General features: G+C 42.8%; 1 protein-coding gene across 1 annotated transcript in view; it reads right to left on the bottom strand.

Annotated features, from left to right (window-relative positions):
• otog (otogelin) overlaps positions 1 to 16,037 on the bottom strand; it is a 346,092-nt gene that overhangs the window by 316,699 nt on the left and 13,356 nt on the right. Inside the window, exons 3-5 of the mRNA XM_041196645.1 lie at positions 14,257 to 14,290; positions 13,241 to 13,298; positions 12,850 to 12,904 (exon numbers count right to left, since the gene is read on the bottom strand). Coding sequence (XP_041052579.1) covers positions 12,850 to 12,904; positions 13,241 to 13,298; positions 14,257 to 14,290 — 147 coding nt within the window. The remainder of the gene's footprint in view (positions 1 to 12,849; positions 12,905 to 13,240; positions 13,299 to 14,256; positions 14,291 to 16,037) is intronic.

The raw sequence follows: 16,037 nt of genomic DNA, 5'->3' as shown, positions 1-16,037 counted from the left end.
ACTGGTTCAATGAAGAGTCCATGAGGGCATGTCATGAGCAGCATCGGACATACCTAAAAATGAGGTGTCAACCTGGTGAAGCTATAACACAGGGCTACTCGTGTGCCAAACAGCATAAGCAGCAAGTCATAGACAGAATATGTGATCCCACAACCAATAGATCAGGTCTAAGCTCTGCAGTCCTGTCACATCTAGTCGTGAATGGTGGTGGACAATTAAACAACTCACTGGGGGAGGTGGCTCCATAAATATCCCCACCCTCAATGATGGAGGAGCCCAGCACTGCAGTACAAAAGATAAGGCTGAAGCATTTACAACAATCTTCAGCCAGAAGTGCTGAATGGATGATCCATCTCGGCCTCCTTCGGAGGTCGCCAGCATCACAGATGTCAGTATTCTGCCCATTCGATACACTCCACATGATATCAAGAAATGGCTGAATGCACTGGATATTGCAAAGGCTTTGGGCCCTGACAATATTCCAGCAATAGTACTGAAGACTTGTGCTCCAGAACTTGCTGTGCCCCTAGCCAAGCTGATCCAGTACAGTTACAACACTGGCATCTACCTGGCTATGTGGAAAATTGCACAGGAATGTCCTGAACACAAAAAGCAGGACAAATCCAACCCGGCCAATTACCGCCCCATTAGCCTACTCTCGATCATCAGTAAAGTAATGGAAGGTGTCATCAACAGTGCTATCAAGCAGCACTTGCTTAGCAATAATCTGCTCACTGATGCCCATTTTGGGTTCTGCCAGGGCCACTCAGCTCCTGACCTTGTTACAGCCTTGGTTGAAACATGGACAAAAGAGCTGAAGTCCCGAGATGAGGTGAGGGTGATAAAGCAGCATTTGACTGAGTGTGGCATCAAGGAGTCCTTGCAAAACTGGAGTCAATGGGAATCAGGGGGCAAACTCTCCGCTGGTTGGAGTCATACCAAGCACAAAGGAAGATGGTTGTGGTTGTTGGAGGTCAGTCATCTCAGTTCCTGGACATCACTGCAGGAGTTCCTCAGGGTAGTGTCCTAGGCCTAACCATCTTCAGCTGCTTCATCAATGACCTTCCTTCCATTAAAAGGTCAGAAGTGGGGATGTTCGCTGATGATTGCACAATGTTCAGCACCATTCGCAACTCCTCAGATACTGAAGCAGTCCATGTCTAAATGCAGCAAGACCTGGACAATATCCAGGCTGGACTGATAAATGGCAAGTAACATTCATGCCACACAAGTGTCAAGCAATGACCATCTCCAACAAGAGAGAATCCAACTATCTCCCCTTGATGTTTAATGGCATTACCATCACTGAATCCCTCACTATCAACATCCTGAGGGTTACCATTGACCAGAAACTGAACAGCACTAGCCATATAAATGCTGCGGCTACAACAACAGGTCAGAGGCCTAGGAATCATGGGATGAGTAACTCGCCTCCTGACTCCCCAAAGCCTGTCCACCATCTACAAGGCACAAGTCAGTAATGTGATGGATCATTCCCCACTTGTCTGGATGAGTGCAGCTCCTACAACACTGAAAAACTGGACACTGTCCAGGACAACGCAGTCCGCTTGATTGGCACCATATCCACAAACATTTGCTCCTTCCACCACCCACGCACAGTAGCAACAGTGTGTACTACCTACAAGATGCACTGCAGGGATTCACCAAGGCTCCTTAGATAGCAGCTTCCAAACTCATGACTACTACCACCTAGAAGGACGAGGGCAGCAGATGGATGGGAACACCACCACCTGGAAGTCCCCCCTCCAAGTCACTCACCATCCTGACTTGGAAATATATCACCGTTCCTTCACTGTCACTGGGTCAAAATCCTGGAACTCCGTCCCTAACCGCACTGTGGGTGTATCTACGCCACATGGACTGCAGTGGTTCAATTAGGCAGCTCACCATCACCTTCTCAAGGGCAACTAGGGATGGGCAATAAATGCTGGCCCAGCCAGCGAAGCCCACATCCCGTGAATGAATTAAAAAAAAACATATGCTAACCCATGTGTCTCTCTCTTTGATTGTGCAGGAGGAAAACATCAGGATCATGGAGCCTGTTGACCCAGCAGTATGCCTCATGGCTTATGGAGAGTAGAGAAGAAACAGAAGGGTACGACAGAGACGTCTGGCTCACCAATGGGAGAAGCAACACCCTCAAGTTCAAGCTGCGACGGGGTCTCCTGTGCACACAGCTGAAGATACACAGCGAGCTGTCGCCCGTAGGTGCCTCACTAGACCCAGGGCCTATAGACAGCACATGTAATTCCTTCAGGTGACTGAGAACTAGTGTTGTCAAAGACTGAGCAAGTCTAGGGAACTGGTCGGTCACAAATGCTACGTGCTGCAGGGTTTGGCGCCACGGGGACATGGAGGTCATCCAGTGCCAGTGGCCATGAAAGTAACTGCAGAGCTCAATTTTTACGCCAATGGCTCCTTCCAGGGCACCACAGCTGACCTGCGTGGGATCCCACAAGCCTCCACTCACAAATGCATCCAGGAGGTCATGGACACCATTCCTGTGAAGGCACAGAACTTTGTGCATTTCAAAAGGGATCAAGGCAAGCTAGGAAGCAAGAACTCTGGGCTTTGTGGGGATCTCAGGTTTTCCACAGGTGCTGAGTGCCATCGATTGCACTCACATGGTGCTTAGATCTCCACAACAACAAGCAGTCAACTATGTCAACTGCAAGGGCTTCCACTTACTGAATGTTCAGCTGGTCTGTGACCACCACACTCGCATCCTACATGTCTGCGCACAATTCCCAGGAAGCATCCACGACGCCTGCATCCTCAGCAGTTCTCAGGACCCTGACAACATCTAGGGTCATCAGAGGCTGGAGAGTTGGTTCCTTGGGGACAATGGCTACCCACAGAGGACATGGCTGATGATGCCTATGCGGAAAGGAATGAGAACCCTGATGTCCAGCACTCTGCCTCTGGTCTGGGACCTCTCCCGTCCCAATCTTTTGCTGCATAAAGACAGATGGAGAGAATGTGAGCAAAGCACAAACCGGGCCAAATGAGAAGGATGCCAGGTTTGTGTGTGTGTGTGTGTGTGTGTGTGTGTGTGTGTATGTGTGTGTGTGCTGAATGTTGCTATGGACAGGTTGAAGAGGCAATCTCCAGAGGAGATGAGGCCAGATGGAGATGTGAGGATATGTGTGAGAGAGTGAGTGGTGATGTCACTTGAGCTGGCAGTAAGATGCCAGTGAATGTGTGATAGGGTTGTGAGTGTGTGAGTTTAGAGTGATGGGATGGTTGACTTACCCCGGCAGCATGGAACAGATCATTCATCCTTTTTCTGTACTGGATGGCCAACCTCCTATGTGCAGAAGTGACACTGACCACCATTGCCACCGCCTCCCAAGCTGGAGTGGTGAGACTGATGGGCCTCTTGAGGCTAGAGCAGGGAGAGAGGACATCACCAGGGCATCCAAAATGTGTCCCAGAGATGCTTCACTGAATTAGGGGCTGCACTCTTCCTGGCTTTTGGGGCCATGTCTTCACTGGAGCAATCCTTGGCTGCAAGCATTGAGAACTGTGCATGCAGCTGCAGGTTAAATATGGCACCTGGAATGAGGAAGCGGCGAGGTAATGGTGTGGTGAGCAAATTGGAAGCCACCTGCCAGCGATCCGGAGTGATTCCTGTGAATGCATTATTAATGAGGTGGGACACGGTGGGAAGGGGACGAAACGGTGCGAAAATCAGCCATTGCAGCTAGGGGTAAACCATCATTTTTCATATCTGTTAGCCAACTTAGTGCAAACCTGGGACAATTCCACACTATAATGATGCCCCGTGAAACTGTTGTTGTAAAAACCCATCTGATTCATCAATGCCCTTTAGGGAAGGAAATCTGCTGTCCTGAGGCTGGTCTGGCCTACAAGAGACTTCGGACACATTGACTCTTAAATGTCCTCTGAAATGGCCGAGCAAGCCACTCAGTTGTATCAAGCCACTAAAATGCCTAATAGGATTGAAACTGGACAGACCACCCGGCATCGACTGAGGCACTGGAAATAACAATGGCAAACTCAGCCCTGTCAACCCTGCAAAGTCCTCCTCATGAACAAAATTGGAGAGCTGTCTCAGAGACTAGTCAAGCAACAGCCTGACATAGTCATACTTATGGAATCAGACCTTAAAGATAGTGTCCAAGACAATACCATCACCATTCCTGGGTGTGTTCTGACCCATCGGCAGGACAAATCCAGCAAATGTGGCAGAACAGTCAGGAAAGTGTTGCCCTGGGAGTCCTCAACATCAACTCTGGATCCCAAGAAGTCTCATGGCAGCAGGTCAAACTTGAACAAGGAATCCTTCTGCTAATTACCATGTAAAGCACCCCCCTCAGCTGATGAATCAGTGCTCCTCCAAGTTGAACAACACTTGGAGAAAGCACTGAGGGTGGCAAGGGCACAGAATGTACTCTGGGTGGGGGACTTCAACGTCCATCACCAAGAGTGGCCCAGTAGCACCACTACAGACCGACCTGGACGAGTCCTAAAAGACATAGCTGACAGACTGGGTCTGCGGTAGGTGGAGAGGGAAAAACATATGTTTCATTTATGGGATGTGGCTGTTGTTGGCTAGGCCAGCATTTATTGTCCATCCCTAATTGACCTTGAACTGAGTGGCTTGCTAGGCCATTTAAGAGTCAACCATGTTGCTGTGGGTCTGGAGTCACACGTAGGTCAGACCAGGTAAAGGCGGCAGATTTCCTTCCCTAAAGGACATTAGTGAACCAGGTGGGTTTTTCTGACAATCAACAATAGTTTTATAGTCATCATTAGACTTTTAATTCCAGATTTTTATTGAGTTCAAATTCCACCATCTGCCACGGTGGGATTCAAAACCATGTCCCCGGAGCATTATGCCAGCTCTCTGGCTTACTACTCCAGTGACAATACCACCATGCCACCACCTCCCCAGTAGGTTTGACCTCCTCCTCACCAACCTGCCTGTCACAGATGCATCTGTCCATGACAGTATTGGTAGGGGTGACCACTGCACTGTCCATGTGGAGATGAAGTACTGTCTTCACATTGAGGATACCCTCCATCATGTTCACCTCATTACAGCCTTGGTTCAAACATGGATAAAAGAGTTGAACTCCCGGAGGTGAGGCAAGAGTGATTGCACATGACATCAAAGCAACATTTGACTGAGTGTGGCATCAAGGAGCCCCAGCAAAACTGGAGTCAATGGGAATCAGGGGCAAAACTCTCGCTGGTTGGAGTCATACCTAGCTCAAAGGGGGATGAAGAAGAAGAGTCATGTGGACGCAAAAGATTAACTCTGTTTCTCTCTCCACAGATGCTGTCAGACCTGCTGAGTTTTTCCTGCATTTTCTGTTTTTATTTCAGATTTCCAGCATCCACAGTATTTTGCTTTTATCAAAGGAAGATGGCTGTGATTGTTGGAGGTTAATCATCTCACTTTCAAGGCATCATTGCAGGAGTTCCTCAGGGTAGGTCCAACCATCTTCAGCTGCTTCATCAATGATCTCCTTCCATCATAAGGCCAGAGGTTGGAATATTAGCTGATGGTTGCACCATGTTCAGCACCATTCGCGACTCCTCCAATACTGAAGCAGTCCATGTCTAAATGCAGCAAGACCTGGACAATATCCAGGCTTGGGCTGATAAGTGGCAAATAACATTCGCACCACACAAGGGTCAAGCAATGACCATCTCCAACAAGAGAGAATCTAACCATCGCCCTTGATGTTCAATGGCATTATCATCACTGAATCTCCCACCATCAACATCATGGTGATTACCATTGACCAGAAACTGAACTGGACTAGCCATATAAAAACTGTGGCTACAAGAGCAAGTCAGATGCTAGGAATCCTGTGAAGGGTAACTCACCTCCTGACTCCCCAAAGCCTGTCCACCATCTACAAGGCACAAGTCAGGAGCGTGATGGAATACTACCCACTTGCCTGGATGAGGAAACTTGACACCATCCAGGACAAAGCAGCTGCTTGATTGGCACTCCATCCACAAACATTTACTTCCTCCATCACCAACGCACTGTGGCAGCAGTTTGTAACATCTACAAGATGCGCTACAGGAACCCACCAAGTCTCCTTAGACAGCACCTTCCAAACCCATGACTGCTACCGTATAGAAGGACAAGGGTAGCAGATACACGTGAACACCACCACCTGGAAGTTCCCCTCCAAGCCACTCACCATCCTGACTTGGAAATATATCGCTGTTCCTTCACTGTTGCTGAGTCAAAATCCTGGAACTCCCTCCCTAACAGCACTATGGGTGTACCTACACCACATGGACTGCAGCAGTTAAAGAAGGCAACTCACCATCACCTTCTCAGGGGTAATTAGGGATGGGCAATAAATGCTAGCCTAGCCAGCGATACCCACATTCCATGAATGAACTTTTAAAAAACAGCTAAGGCAAAAAATTAACTCAGGAAAATTCAAATGAACATCAGCTTTTCACATTGTGGATTTTTTCAAGCGTAAGAGGCTTTTATAGACCAGAGCTCCTGCTGCTTTGAAATTTGCTCTATTTTTCATTGTGTAAATCTCTAAGAAGAGCTTGAGTTATCATTCTATGAACTTCGGTGTAAAGAAAATCAGACAGGGTGAAAAATCAGTTGCTTATTTGTTATGAGCCCGTTTCACACTGCTGGGATTTTTTTTAAACTGCTTTTCTCACTGGTTTTAATATTTTTTGTTGTACTTTTCTGCTACTCACCACAAGCATACAAATGCATAGAGATTACAATATGGATGCAGCTCATTCAGCCTAACCAGTTTGTGTTGGCATTTACTCTCAATGCAAACAAATAGTTCAAATCACATTTATATACTCATTATGCCTTACATCCCTCTGCTCACCAACCTATTCTGTCTTGCATAAGTAACAAATCACTTCCCATAGTTGCACTGCACCTGGTGTAAATCCCAAGTGTGAGAATACCTCCTGGCACTGCCTTCACCCCTCTTGGAATTTATATGCTTGGAGTCAGATCAGTTTAGTCAAAACTCCAGCGTTCAGATGAACAGGTAAATACACAATTTTATTTTGTCTGATGTCAACATGCAAATTTAAACAAATAATTTTACAATCCTTACTTACTTGCTGATGCCCTTGATAAAGGTGCTGATCTCCATGGAATAGCTGTGGTTCCAAAGAGAGAGGAAGGAACGGCAGGTGTTTGCAATATCTAAATAAAGTGTGAAAGAAAGTTAAAGCTCATTTCTAAAAATCTAAACACTTTTAAATCTATGGCAGCTAATATCATCCTATGATCATTAACTTATATAAAAATTAAAACTATATACATGATTCATGTTACAAGACCTTACACTCAATAGGCTGGTTTTTATGTTCCCCCACCAGTAGGATTGAAGTTGGGGGAAGGATCATAAGTTGGATGGTCATTAAATCTAGCAAGTGGCCTGTTCGTCACCTACCCACCTGTGCCTTCCCCCGCCGCAATTATACCAGTGGCGGAGGTGGAGGGAGATGTCAGCAGCCTGCCCACCAGTGGGCCAATTGAGGTTCTTAAGTGAGCAATTAATAACCACATAAGAGCCTCACCTTGCTGCCACTGGGATTTAACCAAGCAATCGCTTGGCACTGGCAAGACCCCCAGGCACATACCAAAATCTTGATTCAACACTGTACCCCTTTGTCCTGAAGTGCCTGAGAGATGACAGCCTCTGATTGGTGGAACATCCTGTTCATGAGGGGTGAAAACCCCGTCTCCAGACAAGTGAAATGGCTAAGGGGCAGCCAGAGTTCCACATGGTGGGCTCCCCTCCCTGAATTTTACCCAGGGTGGGGGAGTTGAAGGGAATCCAGCATTATCTTACATAATTCAGTGCAATATAATAGTCATTGCTATATAAAACCAGTTACATTTGACTAGTCTTTATTTTTGCAAATTTCATGACTGCATACACGTTGTGAAAATAAAATACACAAATAACTATTTAAGTAACAATCTACCTGGCATGCATAAACCATATTCAAAAATTGAAATGCGCAAAATTGCTCCCTTATAAATACAATGGTTACAAGAGCAGGCCAAGGGCTAGGAATCCTGTGGTGAGTAGCTCATCGCCTGACTTCAAAGCCTGTCCACCATCCACAAGGCACAAGTCAGGAGTGTAATGGAAACTCTCCACTTGCCTGGATGAGTGCAGCTCCAACAACACTCAAGAAGCTTGACACCATCCAAGTGCAGTGGCAGCAATGTCTACCATCTACAAGATACACTGCAGGAACCCACCAAGGCTCCTTAGCTAGCATCTTCCAAACCCAAGACCACTACCATCTAGAACGACAAGGGAGGCAGATACATGGGAACATCACCACCTGGAAGTACCCTTCCAAGCCACTCGCCATCCTGACTTGGAAGCATATCACCGTTCCTTTACTGTCAAAGGGTCAAATCTGGAACTCCCTCCCTAACAGCACTGGGGGTGTACCTAGACTACATGGACTGCAGCGGTTCAAAGCAGCTCACCACCACCTTCTCAAGGGCAATTAGGGAAGGGCAACAAATGCTGGCCTAGCCAGTGATGTCCACATCCCATAAATTAATTTTAAAAATCAGTTCTGTGACAATTTAATCCCAAGTAAGTTTCTGGCTTTGAAATATAATTTTACATTATATTATTCAAAAAAATCTGATAACCTCTCAAGATATCTGAAGTATAACTAAAATACATAAAGTATTCATTGTTTTCAACACCATTACAATATCCCCTTCGTGGCAATTAGAAACATAAAAGACACTTTGTGAAAAGCATGATCAATAAAACCAGATTTTGTATAATTTGAGCAAAAAGATAAAGAAAGTAAAATATTAAAAACAAAAATAGGAATGTGTAGACAGCAGAGGCTAGAAATTAATGTTGGCATTTTTAGTCAAAAACTTATTCATAAGACAATTATCTGCCTGCTATTTTCACTGAGTTATATATCTATTTATTTTAAAGTTCTAAATCCTGATTTTGCTGAGTTGGTTTCTAGCTGAAGTTATTGCCCAATCCTCAGTTTATCTCAGCTGGTAATTCATCAGTAACATAACCCTCTTCCTGACGCATTCAGACCAAAAGTTCTAGAACATTAATAATTTGTGGCAACTGCAATAAAGCACTTTTGAGGTTCACGCTATTGGCATAGAATCACAGAATTCACCGAATCATAGAATTGTTACAGTGCAGAGGAGGCCATTCGGCCCAACATGTCTGCACGGGCTTTCCAAATGAGCAATTCACCCAGTGCCATTCTCCCCATAATCTTGCACATTCTTCCTTCTCAGGTAACAATTTAGTTCCCTTTTGAATGCTCTTCTGGGGACAAGTTCTATGTGGAGATGCTATTAGAATGGATTTCCCAAACGTCCAGGAGAATTTAACTGCAGAGCTCCTTTAAGAAAAACATAAGAATCTAAGAAATAGGAGCACATGGGATACTCCTGTCAAGCCCCCTCAGAATCCTTTGTGTTCAATAAGATCACCTCTCATTCTTCTAGATTCCTATGAGTATATGCCCAACGTATACAATCTTTTCTCATAAGACAACCCCTTCATCAGAATAATCAGCCTTGCGGACCTTCTCTGATCTGCCTCCAATGCAACTGCATCATTACTAAGTGGCATTCCCAGACATAGACAACCTGAAGACAGGGCTAGAGGCCTCTTTGGGTGAGAAGCCTACATCACAGAGTTGCAGCCTACAACAGCAGGTGCACTGGGCAGCAAGAGAGATCAATGGGGAGGGGCTGGCATCTGGATTGAGAAGATGTTCCTCTGGTAGTTCAGGAGTTCTGAGCATGGGTGGGGGTGGAGTGGATGTTGGCCCAAGGAGGATATCCTGATCAAGAGTGAGGGTTGGATGGTTGTTGAGTGGAGTCAGCTGGTATTTTGAGCATCCCCGATTGGGAGGGGGGGGTGGTTGGGTGTGGAGGAGAAATGATATGCCTTTCCTCTCTGCATCACCTAGAAACTGAATCTCCCATGGGTTCTGCAGAGATATCTAACAAGACTGAGCCAAATGCAGATCTGCTGCAGATTCTTTCTTGGGTTTAGTGCCACCGGTCATTCGCGTAAATGCATCTCATTTTTATTCACTTATAAAATAGTATAAGCCAGTAATGTAACAATATAATTCGCTTATTATCAAACTGCATATTCTTTTGTTGCACACTCATATTTCTTCAAAGTCTCTGAAAGCAGACTAAGTGAACCCTTGGTGAAATGAAACTTGATACAAATCAGTGAGGCACTTACTTTACATCATATTAACTGATGAAAAACCATGTATAACCAATTAATACTGCTTGTCTTTCTGTGATGACATAAAATACTGAACTTGTATTGCTTCCCCTTATCAGTAGGCATTTTTCTTAGCTTAAACAGATTAACTCCTCTGCATCCTGTCCTGGGTAAAACCACCTCACCATGCAATCCACTATATTTCTGTTCCTGCATTTTCAGGAATTTCTTTCTTCACAGAGGTGAACAAAATGATTTCCCAACACAAATAAGTGTGTTTTTTTATTACTCAGATGAAATAATAGGTTATTTATTCAGTCTCTGGTGAAAATAGCCTCTAATTATTATATTAATATTTTTCATCTTCAGAAACTTTTACTTCAAAACAGAAATATTACTCACTTTTTCTGTGAAAATAATCAAAACATCCTTAAATATGGATAGAAACCTGATTTTCACGATTCTTATCTGAATTACAGCATTTGCGCAATTCAGGAAATTGTATATTAAAAAATGAGGGACTTCCATAACACTTCTATTAGGTAAACATAGCACCTAGATTGAGGAAAATGCCTTCTTTCATAGTTTTTCAGGGTTTTATTAGACATGCCAGTCCCACACCAATAAAGTACAAGGTACAGCCAGCAGACCCATGATGTGCTGCCAGCTGCAGGTCACAATCTGTCCAGTGATGATTGATCTCTGCTCATATACAGAAGCAAGGAGTGCATTTTCAGAACTCAATTTGCAGCCCATTATATTTTCCAACTGGAGACTGAGCAAGAAAACTGTTTCACAAATTTAAAGCCCTTATTTATGTTCACATAGTTCCCAGACAGTAACTGTTCAACTAGCTGACTTCACACTGCCAATAAATTTATGAGCCGAACTTAAACTGACATTTCTGCTGCTTCGTATCACTGCCTTATACAAAACTGTAATATTCATATTACAATGTGACATGGTTGTTATGATGATCTGTGGCAGCAAATTTTGGACATTTGTAAATCTACTTTTACCAAACAGCTTTAAAAAAACTAGTTTAATTAAAAAGGGTTAACATTTCTATTAGAAAGGTTGATATAGAATATTTTAAGAGCATGTTAAATATTTGCTAATATTGGCAGTAGTAATATTAGTACTGGAGTTACTAGTTTAATAAATATTAACTTGTCTGGTAAATTAGTTAACAATTGTACATCTTCTTGGTTTCAAAATGCTACTTTTTGCACAAATACAGAGAAAGCATAAGTCACTTCGAAGATTCACTTCACCTGTTTCTTAGTGTGCATCTCATCAAAATACAACCTTGGTGATTATACTCGAATTCTGTGATTAGCAAATTTTCAAGAGTAAAGCATAAAATATCTTACTCGCTCAAAGATCCTTTACGTGTTAATGTTCACATAAGAAATAGCACTTCAAATATTTTGCTTCCCCGCTAATAGTAAAATATGGGCAATTAAAGATAAAATTATCTGGAGTTATTTTATGAGGTGGCGCTGTTATCAACAAGGGTAGTTTTGCGCTTCTGGTATAAATTGACAAATGGAAAGAGTTTTCAAGTATATTCTTACATTCCGGGAGTCAAAACGATAGCTGTGATTATGTGATCTGAATGTTCCCACTTCAGAAGGAAACTGTTAATCTTGTTACATAAACGTCAACTCTTTTCTTCTCCGCCGATGCTGTCAGACCTGCTGAGTTTTTCCAGGTAATTCTGTTTTTGTTTTGGATTTCCAGCATCCGCAGTTTTTTTGTTTTTATAATAGAATAAGATACTGGACATTCGAAAATGACTAAGCAACACGAAAGCACTGTTGACACAAAAATGACACCTCGCACATTTTGAGGAAGTTTAAACCTGTTTCATTTGACAGGTACTGCACATCATTTCACGCAAAATCCTGCTTTAACAGACACTGTCGTTTCCGTTACTTGCTGAAACGTACTCATGCAAACATCCTAAACTCCCAAGTAACAATTTGCAGTTGGTTGATTACACATGCAGCAGGAGCACGATTTGAATTTTATTCACGAATCTGAAGTGTCGATATAAGCGTGGATGTAATTGGAAGGAAACGCAGTGTTCGAGAAAGATTAGCTGCCGCCTCAGTTTGTACTATTAGCCTGTTGTCAATCTTTGTTCAGTCATGTAGGTTTTTATTACTATTTTAAGTAACAAGTCTCTTCTTGGGTTTATAATAAAACCTGTATAATACTTTTCAACATATCTTTGTCTTTTTTCTATACTTGTGAAAAGTGAAGCATTATATAACATATGCAAGTACGATCACACATGCGCTAAACGTACATGGCTATTTCACTTAAATCTTAATGTACGAGGTTACCTTTGGACTTTACCACATTGTCACTAACTTTTAAAATAATAAGATTTACACTTCTTATGTTAACGAAAACGTATATTGATACACATGACAACCTTACAGTTCCGTAAAATCCCAAACCCCGTTTAATGCACTGGCAATTTCCATGAAGAGCCGTCACCGTGTGCATTCCATTTTAACCAACATTTCAGACAACTGTAACAGTTGCATGAAAGTGAGAGTGATCCTACCTGCTCTCCCTGGGAAATGATATCTCGTTTCTGCCGTATTATACGGTTGCTTTTCCTGGTGAAAGAGAACAAGGACAGGTTTGTTCTACACAGGTAAACTGCACCTTCACTGGTAATGTGCTGCACATTGCTGCAAAGGAATGCGAATAAAAGCCTAGCTTCTGAACACTAAACAGCGAACAGTTGACACTTAAAGAAATGATCATTTATATCCGTGATCAGAGAGGGGGGAAACACCTCCATTGCTTCACTTACACGGATAAATATAATCAAACTTTTTTTTTCAACGAACATTTTCTGAACTTTTTGCATGATCCGATGAACAATAGTTTATTCTTTTTCAATACAGTTATCAGGCATTTCGCCTTTTTCGGATACTAAGTGGACTTACTTCTCTGAAGCTTCCTCAAAGGACATTTGTACGTTGTTCCCACTGCAGCAAATTAACACTAAGGAAGAAAAAAAACGAAAACACTAGTTATCTTTTTGACGGAATTCGCCCTTTTTTAAACGATTCCGAATCAAAGTTTCTACGGGCTGCGAATGTTAACACCATATTTAACTTGTTAAATCATATACATTGAAAATATATTATTGAATGACCGATCACAGATTGCATTACTTTAAATCGAGTTAACACTCGTTTCGCTAAATCCGCTGAACTATACACATTAAAATCACTGTTATGTTATTTTAACTCACCTTGCGAAGCTAATATTAGCGAACAGTACAAAGTTGAATAAAAGTTGCTCTTTATTCTGGACTGAGGTCTGAGCTCCATGTGTGCCACCTACAATGTAAATTGGTTTCAGTCTCCAGGTTATGTTTTCTGCAGGGAGAGACTTTATTTCTCTCAATCTGTATCAATGTTTTCAATGTTAGCTTCCTCTGATATTCCGCTCTGGTTCTGAGTTCTGCGCATTCCGGTTACTGGTTAAGAGGAGGCGCGTATGCAAATCAAAAACACAAATCATTTCGTAATACCGAGTAAGAACGTGAAATCATGACACTTGTTACCGGCCCAATCTTAAAAAAAATTCAAAACCCCGTGTCTCATAACCTTTTTTTTAGGAATATGAACTATTTAACCCTGTAAGTGTTTATTTCCAATGTCCATAAGTTCTGTAGTGTATCTTGAATTCACTCTGCAAAAAGCAATCCACTTTTTACTTGAAATACTTTCTGAATATCTGTACATTTGTAACGTTACACAGAACTGAATGGTTAATCAAAAGACTGCCAATGCTTTAAGTTTCCTTTAACCATTTTACCCATTGCAACACAACGACAATCCCCTTAACACCCCATCATAGTCACAAATTGCAAGAGAGGAAGAGGAAAGGGAGTGGGGGGCTAGGCTAAACTTACCTCCATATTACAACTGCAAAATCATTTTTCTTTCTTTACTTGTGTGGTCCACATAACTTGTACCTAGGACTTCCTGGAGAAAGAATTAATTGATTAAGCCAATACAGAAGAATTGATGGCATTTATTATGCGAAAAAAGTGAGGTTTTTTTGGGGGGGCGAGTTTCGGATGCAGCGATCAGGTCGTGCCCCCTCCCCCCTCCGGTTGGCTTTCTTGGTGCTAAGAGAAGCGCGAGGACATCCTCTCTTCTAGCTCCAGTTTCTCCCAGCTGGCGCGCCCCCTCCACATCAGAGTCTGGCGGCGGAGGGGGAAGGCACGTGCAAGCCGCGGGATTTTACCCCCACCCCCTCCCCATTCGCCAGGGCCACCTTCACCTGCAGGTGAGGCACTTGGCGCCGCAAGTAGAGCTGGAGACCAGCGCGAGGAGAGGCAACTGCACGCTGCAAACATTTTTTCATTTCTGGATTTTCTTTCCCCGCCATTGGTTTATATTTTCATTTTACATTGTTTGTACGTGTATTCTGTTGTGAAGTCAGGATTTTATTTTTCCAATGCAATATACCATCGAGTTTGAAAATGATGAGGTTCATCAGAAGGAATAGGTAGGCGAGAACTTCACTTTATAATCTCAATAACTGACGCAGAAAAAATTCCCAGTGGGTTCTCCTTTTCTCACTCAACCGTGGAAATTTTGCTGACGATCAAAAGTGAAAAGAGTGCAGAGATGCAGCTATTGGAAAAGATTGAGCAGATTGCGGCTCATTTAATGGAAAGAAAACATTAAGAGGAGACCAGGCAGAGATCTTTAAAATTATGGAGGATTTGAATAGCTTCGTCCTGGAGAAATTGTTTATAAGACAACCGCTAACAGATCAAGTAAATAATTTTAGGAGAAATGTTAGCGACACATGGAAAGGTTGAAGTACATAGGAACATAGGATTTAGAAGTAGGAGTAGGCCACTCGGCCCTTCTAGCCTGCTCCACAATTCCACAAGATCATGGCTGATCTGATTGTGGTCTCAACTCCACTTTCTTGCCTGCCTGCTATGACTCTGATTCCCTTGTCTATCAAGAATCTATCTAACTCAGCCTTGAATAAATTCATTGACCCTGCCTTGTGACAGGGCCATAAAATTCCACCCTTAGTATCAATGAAAGTTAAGGGGATCTTGCTGCCTATATGATGCATAGAGAAGAGAGTAGAGGAATCTTGATGTAGGATAAAGGTTAGGAGGAATTTCTAGAAATCTGAGCCAAATGGCCTGCGTCTATAGATATGGGTCAAATTTTGTTGAAGCAGGGCACCTTGTGGCAGGCCCCATTAGTTAGACTCGTTTATGCATGTTTAAGTTTTTTTTTAAATTTTGCCAACAAAATTGCTGGCAGTGGAGCTGATAATGGTACACTGAGGAAAATAGGGCATCTTGGACCTTGGTAAACAATAGAACAAACTGTATTCTGATGAGATTTAAGGATTGAGAAATAAACATAGGAAGACTAAGAAAGAGCATAAGTCAGAGTGGGTGAATTCAAAGTCAAATCAGGTACAGCAAGGGAAAGAATGTGAAGGAAATGATTGGATTAAGGTAAAAAATATAAGGGAACAGAAAGGAAAAAAATTATAAACTTTAAAAATGGATCCATTTAAAATCACCTGAAACAACTCATAACCTGAGAAATGAAACTTCACACTTATAATTGGTTCCTTTTGGGCAGGAGAGGGTGATTGGCAGTCATTACAAATTGTCATGTTAAAAGAACACTTATATGCTACTAATTACTAGCATTAACATTCTGTGGTGAGCTTAATTGGCATTTA

The sequence above is a fragment of the Carcharodon carcharias genome, chromosome 10 (genome assembly GCF_017639515.1).
Source record: "Carcharodon carcharias isolate sCarCar2 chromosome 10, sCarCar2.pri, whole genome shotgun sequence".
Classification (NCBI taxonomy): domain Eukaryota; kingdom Metazoa; phylum Chordata; class Chondrichthyes; order Lamniformes; family Lamnidae; genus Carcharodon; species Carcharodon carcharias.
This window is presented reverse-complemented; position numbering and strand designations above follow the sequence as displayed.